The sequence below is a fragment of the Halichoerus grypus genome, chromosome 3 (genome assembly GCF_964656455.1).
Source record: "Halichoerus grypus chromosome 3, mHalGry1.hap1.1, whole genome shotgun sequence".
NCBI lineage: Eukaryota > Metazoa > Chordata > Mammalia > Carnivora > Phocidae > Halichoerus > Halichoerus grypus.
The window spans coordinates 32,056,244-32,072,668 of NC_135714.1; the positions used below are offsets into that span (position 1 = coordinate 32,056,244).

Sequence of the window (16,425 nt, forward strand, 5' to 3'; positions counted from 1 at the left end):
TTATCTTTGAAATGAATTTTATCAATCAGTTTAAACTACTATAGCATATTATGTAACAAGTCACAGCATAAAACTCATCTTTCTGGTTCATTTTCATGCAAAAATATTTCTCAGTATTTAAAGGCTATTGTTTGTCTAATTTGACTACTGGATTCTTTTTTAAAAAATTTCTCTGCAGGTTTTGATAACACTTGTAATTTGTATGTTGGTTCTTAATTATAGGCATCATAAGAGATGGAGACAAAATGAATTCATAGATTCAAGTATTTCTTACTTGGGGATATTTATTGCTTTCTCCTTTTCTAACCTTCAGAACATGGAATTCTGAATTGTGGTGTTGGAATAATAAATATAGACCAGTCATCTATAATCATTTGTATAATGAAGAGAGGGGCGTATCTTTACATAGGTAACTAGTGCATTTAATTTAAAAATTTTTAAATTAGTCTGTGACTTGGCATTAAGTGAATAAGAACTCCAAATAATTAATATGGAGATCAGTTGAGTTAGTATGGTTTCATTGCTTTGCATTTTCTTTGGAGACTTGTTGCCATAAAGAGAATAATAATGTATACAGTAAAAGGTTCAGGGTTTATCATTTTTATGGAAAACCAAAAAGTAATCATCTTCCCATTTGAAAATCAATGCAATGTATCAAGACTATTATAACAAAACCAGAAAAACAAAACATTCATTCATTTATCACCATAAGTTATAAAAATCTTAACATGTATCTACTACCTGGAGAGATTATACATATGTGAGTATAAAATTTATATGCAATGTATAAAGTTGTAAAGGTTATAGACACATTGGTTGCTATAATTTACTTCCTTACAACAAAGGTAATATGCATAACTAATGATTATTGAAATCAAGTTAATGTATTCTTTAGTATCCATATTGAAATATCATCTTAGTGGGATATTCATTATGAAAGAAAAAGACTGCCTTTTTTTTTTAAGTGAGAGATTGCTATATGCGTACTTCAAGAATATAAAATTGACACTTATAGGAGATATAAAAGTAAGAATGATATTTTTTTTAAAAATCTGAATGTAGTTGTTTTTAAAATGCTAATCAAGAAGCTTGAGAAATTAAATAATAAGATGGGAGTAAATAGTTTACATCTGCAGTGATCAAACTATTCCTAAAATATTATTTCAAAAATAAAATGTGCTTTTAAAAAGTCCCTGATTTTTAGATATAAAAACACGTCAAAGCAACTTAATATTCTCAAAGGTTTGAAATTTCTATCCTAATATCTTACTGCAAAAAACAACCATTCTAGATTTAGAAATGTCATTTGTGTGTATACTACTACTCCTCTGTTTTTTCCTAGATTAAATATATCTGATTCTCACATCTTCCTTCAGCTCTGAGTCTTTGATCTTTATCATAAGGATACATTTATTTGCCTCTAGCTTTTTGATTAAGTGAGCAGTCTCTTTAGGTGGTGGCCCTTCTACAAATCAAAAGCTGTCACTGTTAATGTCAAAAGAAGCTACACTGACATTCATCAAATTTTTGTATATAACTTGGGCACAAGTGTTTTTCTTTTTCTTACATAATATTTACAAAAAATAAAACATAGTAAACATTTGAGTATGTTATGAATTGATATCTTAAAATATTAAAGACATAATGGTAATATACATGATATATGGAGAATTTCTTATTTAAGCATTCATAATAATTACATAGGTAGATCTCAGAACTTAGACTGAAATTTCGAATTATTAGAAAAAAGGGAAGACAGCTGAGTGGTTTTACCTACACAAAATCCTAGCACCCACAGTGGGTCTGCACAATTTCAGGCAGAAGTTAAAGACACCATATGTTGCTTATATGTTTGATTAGTTGCATTCCAACTAGGAGACATGTCAGCTTCAGCCCTTAGACTTCCGCTAATTTCTCCTGCCACACATCTAAGTGATTTAAAAGATTTCATCTTTTGGGGGCACTTGGGTGGCTCAGTCGGTTGAGCATCCAACTCTTGATTTCGGCTCAGGTCATGATCTCAGGGTTGTGAGATTGAACCCCACATCAAGTTCTATGCTGAGCATGAAGTCTGCTTGGGATTCTCTCCTCCCTCTGCCCCTCCCAGCTCGTTTCTCTCTAAATAAATAAAATCTTTAAAAGTTTTCATATTTTAATTTTGATCTTAGGTCTGTAGCCTAGCCAACATTTTCTCCATGGGAATTGTCTAAGTCATTACTTCAGTATTGAAATGCAACCCTTATTTTTTACACTGTGAGGAATTTTAGACCCTAAGTGAGGGTTGCCAGTGTGCAGTAGGTTCCTAAGACCTTAATTCAGGATGAATTCTTATGAAGGCTAGGAGAGTTTCCGTTGTGACCCACCTTGTGACCATAGTACAAACTCAGTTTACACTTCACTTGATTTGCCAGCCTTGAAATTATGTAATTTTTAACATATTGAGGGAAATTTCATTATTTCAAGCTTTGTTCGTAAAGTTTAATATTTTATATGTCAGATTTGTATGTCACATTTTTAGTCAATATGTGTAAAATATTGCTGTACTTTACAAATATTCAGAAATAATAATAGCTAATACCAGCTGGGTGCTTAGTACCTGTGGAGCACTGTTTTAAGCATTTTAGTATGAATTCCTTTAGTCTTCACAACAAATTTCTGAGATCAGCCACTGTTCTCATTCTAATTTTATAGATGAGTCAATGAGGAACAGAAAGGCTAAGTAACTTGCTCAAGGTTAGTAAATGAAATAAAACTGCATTTTAAAAAATAAACTTTATATTTTTACAACTGTTTTACGTTTATAGGAAAATTGAAGAATAGTATAGTGAATTCCTTTATACCCCACACCCAGTTTCTCTTATTTTTAATATATTAGAATGGTACATGTGTTACTATTAATAAACCAATATTGGTACATTATTATTAACTGAGGTCCATACTTTATTCAGATTTTCTGAATTTCTGCCTAATGACCTTTTTCTGTTGTAGGATCCCATCCAGAACACCATGTTACATTTAGTTATCATGTCTCCTTAGGCTCCTCTGGGCTGGGACAGTTTCTCAGACTTCCCTTGTTTCTGATGACCTTGGCAGTTCAGGGAGTGGGGTCAGATGTTTTGCAGAATGTCTTACTCAGCTGAGATTTATCTGATGTTTTTCTCATGATTAGACTGAGGTTATGAGTTTTGGGGAGGAACACCACAAAGGTAAAGTGCATTTTCATCACATCATATCAAGGATCCGTTCTATCAGCCTGAATTATCGCTGTTGATATTGACTTGATCACTTGGAAGTAGCCCCATTTTGACCCCAAACAATTAAGATGTAGATTTCATGCTCACACGCCAGTCTGTGTGTGACTATTTCAGCTCTCTATGACTTTCATCACCAAGTTCAACTTGGATTAACATAATAGTTAATGATTCATTCTCACCACTTTCACCTTCTCTCCTCAGCTAATTTTCTTAGCCTGGTTCTTGAAAATGCCAAGCCTGGCTGGCTTACAGGTATAGTCTCTTAATAGGGCCACAACTCTTTACCCACAGTCCTCTATCTGACTCGTGATGGTTGGTTGCATGTCCCCTGTTCCAACTGCAGATATACGCACTATTCTTTGACTCCCCTTGGAGGCACGGAGGTCCTCCTCCTCTCCCAACAAGGCGTTATCTTCACCTTTTCTCAAGTGCTACCTCCTTTTTCTTGCCCCTCGTTATGTTGTCTCTGCATCTCCTTGTTCGAACCAGTGTATTAATTCTGGTACAGTTTGAAATTAAATCCTCAGCATTTCCACGAATTCTGCTTCCAGAGATGGCAAAGAAGTTCAACTCTACCATACTTATATCTGGGAAGGATATATTGCATGTCCTCCTTTACACATATATGCCCAAGTCATGGCATAAATTCCTTTGACAAAAGCTATGGAACCTCTTCCCACGAGACACTCTGTGCGTGCACATGCAGGCGTGCACGTGTGAGTGTTAAGTATTTTATATACCTTTCTAAGGCATCTCTGTCTGCTGTATCATTCTGCCTTCTTAGCTTTAAGCAACTGAAATTGACGGGCTGATTTTAACAGAATAGTTTATTGGAATCCTGTTAGTTCTCAGAACTGCTGGGAAAGCTGAAGAATCAGCTAGGCACTTCAGTTGCACAACTGGCCTTTATAACTCCAGATTTTAAAGGCGGAAGAACATGCCTTTATGCCACTTCCTGCTTGTATTTCATTTTTTCCATTTAGAACTAGATAGTGAGGTTTTATATTTTTAATATTAGATATATTAGGTATGAAAACAATCACACACACCCCACATACACACCCATGTGCACACAGCCATATAATTTGGTCATTTACCTTTAGGGAGCCTATTAGTAGGGAACAGGCTAAGATGATATAATAAGAAATTCAGAAAGACAGTGGCTCAAATAAAATAGAAATTTATTTCTCTATCTCCCAACCGATGGGCAGGTAGCTCAGGGCAGATAGGTGGCTCTGCTTCACAGGTTCCCTCAGCGACCCAGATTTCTTCCATACTGTTTCTCCATCCTGTGGGGTATTATCCTTTTTTTATGTTCAAAGCTAGCTTACTCAACTCCCCCTCTGCATTCTAGCCCATGGGAGGGACCAGCAAAAGGGAGGACATTAAGCCAATAACACAAGTTGCATGTATCAGTTCTGCTTACGTTCTGTTGTTGAAAACCGAGTCATATGGCCACAACTAGTTGCAAGGGAGACTCAGAACTGTCCTCTTTATCTGGGTAGCCATGTGTCCAGCAAAACTCATTACTGTGGTGGAAGGAAAGAATGATTTAGGAGTCATAATCAACAGGTGCAAGAGGTGAAGACAGCTGAACAGAATTCTTCAGATCAAATTTTTTAATTAGTTTTTTTCCACATTATGTAATATTTTTACCATAGAGACATTGGAAAATAGAGATAAATAAAAACAGAAAAATAAAAAATCACTAATTACCCTGCCACCCCAAAATAACAACCATTAACAATTTGGGAGAGTGTCCTTCCAGTATATTTTCTATACATGTATAATAAAAATATGTATTTTTAGAGTGAAAATCTGAACCTTTCTGTAGATACTATTTTGTAAACCACTTTTTTGCCCTAATATAAATATTAAAATTAGGACTCGTCGCAAAAGACAGAAGCCCAACTCAAAATGACTTAAGCAAAAACTAGAAATTTTTGGGTTTGTGTAAGTAAATAAAACATCCAAGGATAGAACTTAGCTTTATTCGTGGCTGAATCCAGATACTCCAATAACACCAGAAATCGATTATTCTCCCTGTCTAGATTCTGTTTTCCTCTGTGATGGCATTTCCCGGGCAGGCTCTCAGTGTGGTAGCAAAAGCCACTAGCAGCTATAGATTAACTTTTTATCAGCTTAGCAACCTCAATGGAAAGAGAGTGACTCTTCCAAGAGTGCCAACCAACATCTTGAAACTGGCTCTGATGGCCTTGTTTGAATCATGGGTTCACTCAAACCAATCATAATTGCCAGGAGGTATGATAACTTTTACTAGCCAGGTCCCAGGCCCTTGTTCATTTTTTGTCCAGGGGAAGATTCATCTCTGCCCACGCCATGTGGACTGAGGTGGGGAATGTGTGGTTTCCCAAAGGGTAGAAATGGGTCTGTTCCCATAAGAAAGAGTACCAGAGAGGCAAAACCAATGTTCCACTAAAACAGTTTTCCATGTCATTAACTGTTCTCCTGTCTTTTTAGCTGGCTGCATCATCCTCCCATGCGCAGATACACCTTGTGTTAAACCAATGTTCTTTTTCTTTTTGGAATTCAGATTGTTTCCAGTATTTTCCTGTTAGAAACAACCTGCAATAAACCCTCCATGTAGTGCGGTCTATATACCACAGATGATTGTTTCCTTTGGATAAAATCCCAAGGATGTGCGCATTTTTAGGGTGCTTGATTTGTATTCTCAAAGTCATTTCAGGAACATTACTATTATTTTAATTCTCAGCAGCATTGTATGAAAGTGTCTGCTGGCCCTTCCCCTCCATACTGGTTATTATGTAAGAAAATTTGATTCTTACATTTAATTCTCTTCGCTGTAGATACTCTGGCCATGGTACCAGGAAAAACGCCTTTATTTTTTTTTTTTAAGATTTTATTTATTTATTTGACAGAGACACAGCTAGAGAGGGAACCCCAGCAGGGGGAGTGGGAGAGGGAGAAGCAGGCTTCCCGCTGAGCAGGGAGCCTGATGCGGGGCTCGATCCCAGGGCCCTGGGATCATGACCTGAGCCGAAGGCAGACGCTTAACGACTAAGGCACCCAGGTGCCCCGGAAAAATGCCTTTAAATTCCCAAATCAAAAATCGTTGTCTCGAGAAGGGAAGAGGTGAAGGTATTCTTTTTCCTTTCTTGTCATTTCTCCTCATATACCTGACTTGTCCTCCCCTTAGAGGAGACACCCGAATCCTCTTCTCCCTCACCCACTGAATTCCAAGATGCATTTCAGATCTCACCTGCTACTTGTTGCCTTTCCAAACACCAGCTCATATTGCTCTTCCCCTTCTCTGTATTCCAATAGCAATTACTCTCCAATTGGGGATGTACAAAATGATCAGCTGGAGAGATGGTAAAAATAGAGCTTCTATTTCCATTTTGTCTTACGCTTTTTTATTGAAATGTAGTTGGCATGCAATATTAGTTTCAGGTATACAACCGTGATCATTTATATACATTATGAAGTGATCACCACGATAAATCTAGCTACCATCTATCACCGTACGAAGTTGTTACAAGGGGCGCCTGGGTGGCTCAGTCGTTAAGCGTCTGCCTTCGGCTCAGGTCATGATCCCAGGGTCCTGGGATTGAGCCCTGCATCGGGCTCCCTGCTCCGCGAGAAGCCTGCTTCCCCTCTCCCACTCCCCCTGCTTGTGTTTCTTCTCTCGCTGTGTCTCTGTCAAATAAAAAAAAAAAAAAAGTTGTTACGACATTATTGACTATATTCCTTTATCTTATCCTTTAAAGCTCTATTTTTTCTGTGTTTTAGAATATAAACAATAATTGTACAATGGTATCTGTATATCTTTTATAAATTAGTAAATATCCATGTATTTGGGCACATGCTTAAAAGGATACTGGAAAGGATATGCATAAAAAAGATTTAGAGACTGCTAGCCTATACTAAGCAATTTACATTCTTATTTTACATTTGTGGTTTTGAATATTTGTAGAGGATGCCAAAAGATTCATGATACAGTAATTTTCACTTTTGCAAAAGCATGAATTCTGAATGCCAGAAGCTATGAGGCAGATAGCTGGGAGTAAATCACTTACCGAGGGAGCCAGCCAAACAGACCAATTAGAGTTTCAATGCAGCTTTGTTTTCTCCTCAAATCTACATACAGTGTAATTCTTATGAAGTGATTTTTAAAACTTATTTTGAAAAATCACTCCATGAAGAAAGACCAATGTAAATTCTGATGATGAAAGTGAAGAAATCTAAGTAGTTTTTACTAAAAGGTACTATTGGTCCTGGAACGTATTTTGTACGTGCATATGCGTGTGTGCACATGTGTGAAATCTGAGGAATTGCAAGGGCTAGGCAGTGTTGCTATTTAATTTTTTTTTTCCAGTTCATGAAACTTGACTCTTCAAATTCCTTCACTAAAGAATCCTCTCTTTCTTTACATCCCCCCAGTTTCTAAAACTGGTGCAGTACTGCATATTAGGAGTTACTCTGTAAATATTTGATGACTTGATTCTGTTTGATACTTGCCTCTTTTCTATGATTAGGTGTTTTTCTGACTTACAAGTTCATTGCCTACTGCCAAGGTACAGTAGGCTGAAAATTAAATGTTTCTTCATAGCCCGGAAATATTCAGCAATGCATAGTTCTCTACAGTGAACATCTATTATGAATGGTTTTAATGATTTACCATCCTAGTAACATATGAATAAAATGAAGCAGAGATGTTAGATATATTTCCTCTGTTATCATGTAAAAGAGCGAGTAGAATCTCAGAGAAATATATATTAAATGCTCCATAAATGGCCTATTCCCAAATAGCCGTATTATGAGTTTTGATGTCTACCAGGTTTACTAAAGAGCATTTTAATTAGGAAATATGAGATTTGGTTATAAAATTGATAATGCTGGGGATCGTTTTTTTAAAAGACAACCAACCAAACAACATTATATAAAGACAAGAGACAGGCCTTTCCATTTGCCATTTAAAACATAGATTCCATTAACAATAGCTTACCTTATTGTGTACTTATTCTGTGCTAGGGCTATGCATTCATCATTTCACTTAATGAACCCCCCATGAGGGATCCTTTAAAGAAAGTACTATGTATTACTTATTCCTGTTTTGCTATTGAAAAGGTTAGTAGAACTTTCTGCATTGACGGAAATGTCCTATATCTGCACTATTCATTTTGGCAGTCATTATCCCCCTGAAGTTATTAACTATTTGAAATATGACTATTCTAACTAAAGAACTAAATTTTTAATTTAATTGTAATTAAATTAAAATAGCACCATGAGGCTAGTGGCTATTATATTGGACAGCACAGCTCTAGAATTTTCCTAAAATGGTCTTGATCACTACACCATACCTCTCCAGTTCAACTCTCCAAACCAAAGTACATAATAGGAAAAGAAGTAATTAGGAAATATTAGCATTGTAAATTACATGGAGTCATAGTATTAAAAGCAGTCTGATTAGCCAGGGATAGAGATGTGATCTCTGTCCCATGGAAACCTAAAAGATTCTTGCTCTCTTATACCCAGCAAAGGGGCAGCCACACAGCAGTAGACATTTGTCTAAAATTCTTAATTCTGTTATCTTTTCTTTCTGTGAAATTACCCTCATTCATATGTAGCATCATTCTCCTTTTATACCCTTAGTCCTTGAGCTCACTGATGCCCTAAGAGTAAAGGTAGGCAAGAATTCCCATTTCTCTGTGAGTGGTTTGGCCAGCACTCTGAATGCTTCCTGATCCTGGCTTTGTAACTGGCTGCCTATGTGTCTTTGGTTGATTACTTTGTCCATTTTGGGCCTCAGATTTTCTCATCTCAAAATAAGGGAATTGAATTAAATGTATAGGTTCCTCCTAGATGTAAAAATTCCGTATATAATTTTTCTAATGGCCAAGATCCTATAACTCTATGGAGATGCAGTAGTTTTCTTAGTAAATTTCTGTATTATTAAAATTATATATGTAAACCCCCAAATTTCTTAAAAACAAAACAAGAAATGCTAGAAAGCTGTGCAGCTCTTCAAGTTTTTCGAAGAGCTCTGTTTCTCCCTCTTTCATGCTCCTTTTGTGAATGGGTGGCTTCACTTTTCCATAGGATACAAATCAGAAGCCTGCATTCCTTATGATCCTTCATTTGTAGCAGTGGATGGAAGTGATTTCTATACCCAGAAATCTCAGTAAATTAATTGTCGCATTGAAATAATATGTTTATTTAACATGTGATGGCAGTGGAAGCCTTGAAAGCAAATTACAAAGTTTGAAATGTTATTTTAGAAACATAAGTTATTGTTTGTTAATATGCATACGTATAAATGATTTTGATGTTTTACCTTTATGCTCATTTTAAAAATAACAAATATTCCATTAAGTTCAACTAGTTCATTTAAAGGCAAAGAAATTCAGTTGACACATGTTTGAAGTAAAATATCTGTTGTGTAAAGCAATGTTTTGAACCTGTAAGTTTATCATATGATCTGTATAATTTATCTGTCTCTCCCTGAAGTGCACACCACTGCTCTTCAACCTGGAACATGTGTTCGAATCACCTGTAGGGCTTTCAAAGAGTTTCAAAGTATTTGAATGAAATATTAGACCTAGTGAATCAGTCTTAGGGAATGAGGCTCTGAACGCAGATGCTGAAAGGCTCCCTGGGTTATTCTTATTCATTCCAGAAGTTAAAGAACCAAACACCCTGAAAGTTCTTGACAAGAAAAGAGATGGCCTATTTATTAATTGGGCTTATATACCAACATCAAACCTAGCCTTATAATCATATTATAAATTTCTGTTGTTCTTTCAGAAGTTAACATTGATTAGCATTTATGTTTGGATGATGGCAATTCATCACTCAAAAACATTCAACTAACTCACTGTCTTGCCATTACTAAGAATTTAATGTAAAAAATGTGATACAGAGGTGTCTGGGTGGCTTAGTCAGTTAAAGGTCAGCCGTCCGCTGAGGTCATGATCCCAGGGTCCTGAGATCAAGCCCCGCATAGGGCTCCCTGCTCAGCAGGGAGCCTGCTTCTTCCTCTCCCCTCCCACTCATGCTCTCTCTCTCAAATAAATAAAATCTTTAAAAAAATGTGATACAATATATAGGAACCCTAAGAAAGAAAAGTACTTGATTTCTTTACTTAATCTTGTTCTTGAAAGAATTTGTGGTTTATGAAAATTAAATGTTCTAATTTTCTTTCATTCTTAAATCAGTAAAACTCTTATAATCATTTGTCAGTATTTTGAGAATATAAAACTTCATTTTATTGAAAAATGTTTTAAATCTTCAAATTGTTATTCACCAAAGTTACCATCATCTGTTATTGCTCATGTTATGTTTTCTCCTAGATTTTAAAATAATTTTTAATTTCGTTCATTTATATAAGCAACATATAATTACACATTACTCAATATATTTTTATGATAATTATCTTAAATGTAAATTTGAGTATATTTTCCTGGATTTTCCAAGTCATTACACCAATAATATTCATAGTATATGACACATGCATTCTAGATAATATATATTTTGCTTCTATTATTATTATTATTGACAGTTATCCTCCAGGAACATTTTTTAAGACCCATATTTGTATGCGTTAAAAATGCATTGGGCTGGGAGAATTTAGGTAGAGACACTGCTGAGAAAGAAAGCGTGGGGCTCCTGGGTGGCTCAGTCGGTTAAGCGTCTGCCTTCGGCTCAAGTCATGATCCTGGGGTTCTGGGATTGAGCCCCGCATCGGGCTCCCTCTCCCACTCCCCCTGCTTGTGTTCCCTCTCTTCGCTGTGTCTCTCTCTGTCAAATAAATAAATAAAATCTTAAAAAAAAGAAAGCATGAGAAAGGAACACCTGCTCTTAGCCACGTTAGCCTGGAGGTGACGTAGTTCATTTCCATTGTAAGACCTCACCTGTCTTTGAGAGAGTCTGGGAAATGCTGCCTAGGTATATTCTCCAAAGAAAAAGAGAAAGGGTTTTAAAGGTGAACACATAGTGATCTCTGCGACAGGCCTCTCTCTGTCATGAACAAACTGTAGGACTCTTGGCAAGGCACTTAATCTCCTAGGCTTTAGTTCTCTTGACTCTAAAGATCCAGTGACTTTTTCTTTTTTGGGAAGGTTATTAGATGTTTATATTAAGAATATTGTCTTAAGATACAGTGAGGATTGAATCAATAAAGTATCTGTCAGAATCATAATCCCTAAAAGTAAATGTGACAAGAATTGAGAAGTAAGTTATGGCATTGTTGGTAGTTAATTGCACAGCCAATGGATGTTGATTACAAGTGATCCTGGGGGGTGCAGGGAGGGGTGGACTTAGGACTTAGTTCCTAGTAGTAACCTTTTCATTTTTTCACCATTTCCATCAGTAAATCATAAGAAAACAAAGAACTCATACTTTTCAAATTCTAATTTCGAAATTGCAAATAATTTCTAGATACCTAGGTTAGGTCATCACATTTCTTTTATCTGTAATATAAGTTATAGGTCATCTGGGCTTTTGAAGACTGACTAGAGAATCAAATGAATAATTTATAACATTGTTTTTATGACCGTGTACAGTTGACCCTTGAACAATGCGGGAGTTAGGGATACCAGACCCCACACTCAAAAATCCACATAGAACTTTTGACTCCCCTAAACTTAACTAGTAATAGCCTGCTCTTGACTGCAAACCTTACAAATAACATAAACAGTCAATTAACACATTTTGTATGTTATATGTATTATATACTATATTCTTACAAAAAAGTGAGGTAGAATAAAGAAAATGTTATAAAGACTAATATGAGGAAGAAAAAATACATTTTTAATACTGCATTATGTTTATTGTAAAAAATCTGTGTATTAAGGGGACCCCCAAATTCAAGCCCATGTTGGTCAAAGGTCAGCTGTGTTTAATATTCCAAATAGTTATCCTGTAAATGAACTGTGGACTGTAACCCATTTTTAAGTAAAGGATGGCTTGAATTTTTGTCTCTAAAATAGTTTAATTGCCTTCCTGCTTTCAAAGAATGATCTCGTATACCCTTAAATATAATGTTAAGAGATATACTATCATTATGAATATAGCTTGGCTCTTTTTCAACAGAGAAATTATGTTGACTGGCAAAAAGATCTCAAAAACAGACACTGCAAAGAATATATATAGTTATTAACTACCAGATGTCACATTCACTCACAGTATTTACAAGACGTATGATTTGAGCCATCATTGAATTTAAAAGACAAAAATGATGAATGACTACACGTTACTATTGACTGGTAGCAGTGATGACTTCCATTACATTTAAAGGTTTTTAAAGGACTTGATAGAAAAGATCTTTTCAATGTGATAGTAATATTTCAAAAGGTGTGTTCTCTTTCTTGTCAGGACTTCCAACAGTAGTGAGACGTTATCATCCTGCCATACTATGGAGCCATGTTCATCAGATGAATTTTTCCAAGCCCTTAATCATGCTGAGCAAACATTTAAAAAGATGGAAAACTATTTAAGACACAAACAGTTATGTGATGTAATTCTAGTTGCTGGTGATCGCAGAATTCCAGCTCATAGGTAATTGTTTTCTAAATCTCTGTATGTGAGAAGTATTTCCTTACTAATCTGTTATGTATGTTGAGATAATTTGTTCCAACTAACTATTCAATATGCTTTTAGGAAGGGGTATCTTTCATGGGATTTCTGCAAAGAAAACAGTGCATGTGAAATTATTATACATTAAATGACCCCAAAAGGGTCACTTTCCCTCGGCAGAAACACAAAAACAAAACACACTAGCCTCAGATCAGTCAGTATTGTTTGGCAAAGATTTCAGCTACTACGAGCAGCTTTTCTCCTAAATTCTACCTATTAAATAAGTAAACTCAACGGTAATTAGAGCTGTGAGTATTTAGAAGCAAAAAAGCTAGTGGAATGAAATGGCAAAAATGGAAGAGTCTTAAAATAGCGACATCTATCCCAACTTCTATTTGCTGACCTCCAAAAAATAGGAAAAGCAGTGATGTTAGGGAACAAAAACCTTTAACACAAATGAAGTACTATTTTTTGAAATAAGAAAAGAGAGATGTTTAATAAAGAACAATTCATTATGTTTCCTTTGATAATTCTGTGTTCAGTTGTCCTGTGTTAATCACTATTATGACCCCAAAACGTTTTTTTTTTTTTTTTAATGCTTTTAAAAACTAATTAACACTCCGTCCCAAAGGTTTTCTTAAACGTTCCAAAGCAGAAGTGAAATCATTGGGAAAAATGGGCTTGGTCTTAGTTTCCAATGATTCAATGGGCATACATTTATTGAGATGCTACTAGATACTGTGACAAAAAGTCCGTGTTATGAGCATGGGTTTACTGGAAAAGATACCTCAACCTGCATGTCACAGAGACATCTGAAATTCTGTTTTTCCAAAACAGAGCTCATTACCTTCCCTTCCACTTACGTGTAAACTTACCGTCTCCCTCAGTGCCAGAAACTGCCAACTGGTCTCCCTGCTTTCACTCTTTCCCCCCTACATTCTATTTGCTGCACAGCTACCCGAGTGATCCTTTAAAATAGAACTCAGATCCAGTCACTCCTGTGATCTAACTTTTCAGTGACTCCTATCCCAGGTTATGAAAGCCCACTGGGCCGTGTGATGGCCATTGCCATCTGATGTTCTGTCCTTGATCCCTCTGCTTGAGCCACTCAGCCCGTGTGGTCCTTGTATGTGCCAGACATGCTGCTCCTGCCTTTGGGTTTTTGCATTGGCTAAAACCTGCGAAACCTGCTAAAACCATTCCTTCTGCCCGAATGCTGTTCCCAGATACCTGTATGACTAATTCCTGCACCTCCTTCAAGTCTTTGCCCAAACGCCACTTTCCAGTCAGACCACTTATTTAAACCCCCTGCCTATTCCTCATTTGCCCTTATCCTACTTTTTCCCCTTAGCACTTCCCATTCTTAATGTACTCTAGAATTTATTTGTGCTGTTAATTATTCATCTCCCTCCCCTCTAGAATGTAAGACTCCCTTAGAGAAGGGATCTTTTGTCTCTTATTTATACTGATGATAGCTCAAGTACCTAGAACAGTGCCCTGTCCTTATTAGGTGTGAATGTCTTTAATGAGTAAGTGAATAAATGGGCAATTCTCAGAAGAAACCTGAATGACCAATAACCATTTAAAAAGATCTTCAGTCTCGCTAGCAATCAGGGAAATGAAAATTAAAACAACAATGAGATGCCATTTAACACCTTGCAGATGGCGACAAATTTTAACATCTGACAATGTTGTGGGAAAATGTTCTCTCTCATACAGTGCTAGTGGGGGTCTAAATTGGCACAGCACTTTGGAGAGCAGCCTGGCAAACCTAGGACACGGCAGTGTGCTCCCGAGGAGGGAAGAGAATGGAAGTAGAGAGGAACACAGAGGGAGCTTCAACGATTATCGGTTTCTAGTTCTTAAAATAAATAAATAAATAAAGCGAATCTATATAAATGTGCTGACATGGAAAGATCTCCAAGACGTCAAAAAAAAAAAATGCACATTTCAAAATATATATTTATAACCTGTTTTTTTTCATATCTGGCCATCAAAAATCTGGTCAGAGATGTACCTAATATATAATACTGTACTATTATAAAAATAGTTTTGTGGTGTTATAACAAAAATATTATCATTTGGTAATAAAATGTGAACATTATAATAATAATAAATCACAAAAGTTAAAAACAACCCGCTAAAACCATTCTCAAATTTCTCCCATATATCTACTACTACTACAATTAAATTAAAAGAAAAAAACACTTAGGTTATTTCCAAAAGTGATAAACAGAAAGTAACCTTTATATTTTTTTTCCCTTTTTTTATATAGTCAGTTTAATGCTGTGGGCTTTAGCTTTTTGTCTGGATGTTATAAAGTGATATTTGAGTAATGAATGGGTAAATCATTTACCTCAGCAGAAAATTTTCAGTAATGGTAATTTATTATTCCAAGGAAAGAACTAGAGCATAAAGCAATTTGTCAAACTTAAAATGCATTTCCCGGTACCACGCACTTTTTGTGGGTAACAAATTAAAAAAAAAAAAGGGAGAGAGAGGAGAGAGAGAAGCAGCGTTTGTTAATGAACATCAACCTTAAGGCAGTCACTGATTTTTTTTTTCCTCTGATATGTTCTCAGGTTGGTGCTCTCCTCGGTCTCAGACTATTTTGCTGCCATGTTTACTAATGATGTCAGGGAAGCAAGACAAGAAGAAATAAAAATGGAAGGTGTTGAACCGAATTCACTATGGTCCTTGATTCAGTACGCATATACAGGTAATAAATCTGAAAATGTAAATCTAAAACCTCTTAAAATTATGGTGCATTATGAGATTTCAGATTTCTGCTTTTAGGAAAGCCTGCCACAGCTAACAGTGAATTCTGCTATTGGAATCACCACCGCTGGTGATACCTTTATAAAAGGTTGAAATCTTTATATTAGAATCTTTAAAATGGTGGTCATAATTAAGCCTATGATTGGTATTTTTAAATGTTAATATAATTAGATGAATTATATAATGTTTTTAAGTTATTGCATTTAAAATTTGAGCGTTATATATAATAGATATGCTACTTAATTAAAGCATCATTTAAAAATTCTGAAAAGAAGCCATTCGTTTTTTATTTTAATAAAAGTCACAAAGAGCTAATAAGGTTTTTTCATAGTTAGTACTTTTTTTCTCTTTGGACTGTCTAAAACCATCTAGAATTCATATACAGAGCTCTGGCTTAGAATTATTACTGTTAACACTGATTGTTTTATAAGTTAAAGTTAATATAGTTCTATGGTTAATGGAATTTCTTTTTATCATTAAGGCCGCCTTGAATTAAAAGAAGATAATATTGAGTGCCTGCTGTCTACAGCTTGCCTCCTTCAGCTTTCACAGGTTGTGGAAGCTTGCTGTAAGTTTTTAATGAAACAGCTTCACCCATCCAACTGCCTTGGAATCCGTTCTTTTGCTGATGCCCAGGGTTGTACAGATTTGCATAAAGTGGCTCACAATTATACCATGGTATGTATTTTCTGAGAAGCAGAAAGGCATATGCTCTACCTCATTCCTTCTTGTTGCAGGTTTATCTTCATGGTGCTGTTTTCCCCTGGCTCTGCCACACGTCCTGAGGTTCAGGTTCACCGTCTACTGCATGATATTTTCATTGAGTTATAAGGGGAAA

General features: G+C 35.8%; 1 protein-coding gene across 4 annotated transcripts in view; it reads left to right on the forward strand.

Annotated features, from left to right (window-relative positions):
* Window positions 1-16,425, forward strand: part of KLHL5 (kelch like family member 5) — an 85,401-nt gene that overhangs the window by 20,411 nt on the left and 48,565 nt on the right. For 3 of the 4 annotated variants that reach the window (XM_036112324.2, XM_036112317.2, XM_036112308.2), the window contains exons 2-4: window positions 12,609-12,791; window positions 15,392-15,528; window positions 16,069-16,265. In XM_036112324.2, coding sequence (XP_035968217.1) covers window positions 12,649-12,791; window positions 15,392-15,528; window positions 16,069-16,265 — 477 coding nt within the window. In that variant the 5' untranslated portion in view covers window positions 12,609-12,648. Of the gene's footprint in view, window positions 1-313; window positions 410-12,608; window positions 12,792-15,391; window positions 15,529-16,068; window positions 16,266-16,425 lie in introns of all 4 variants that reach the window. The other variant, XM_036112298.2, reaches the window with a different exon arrangement.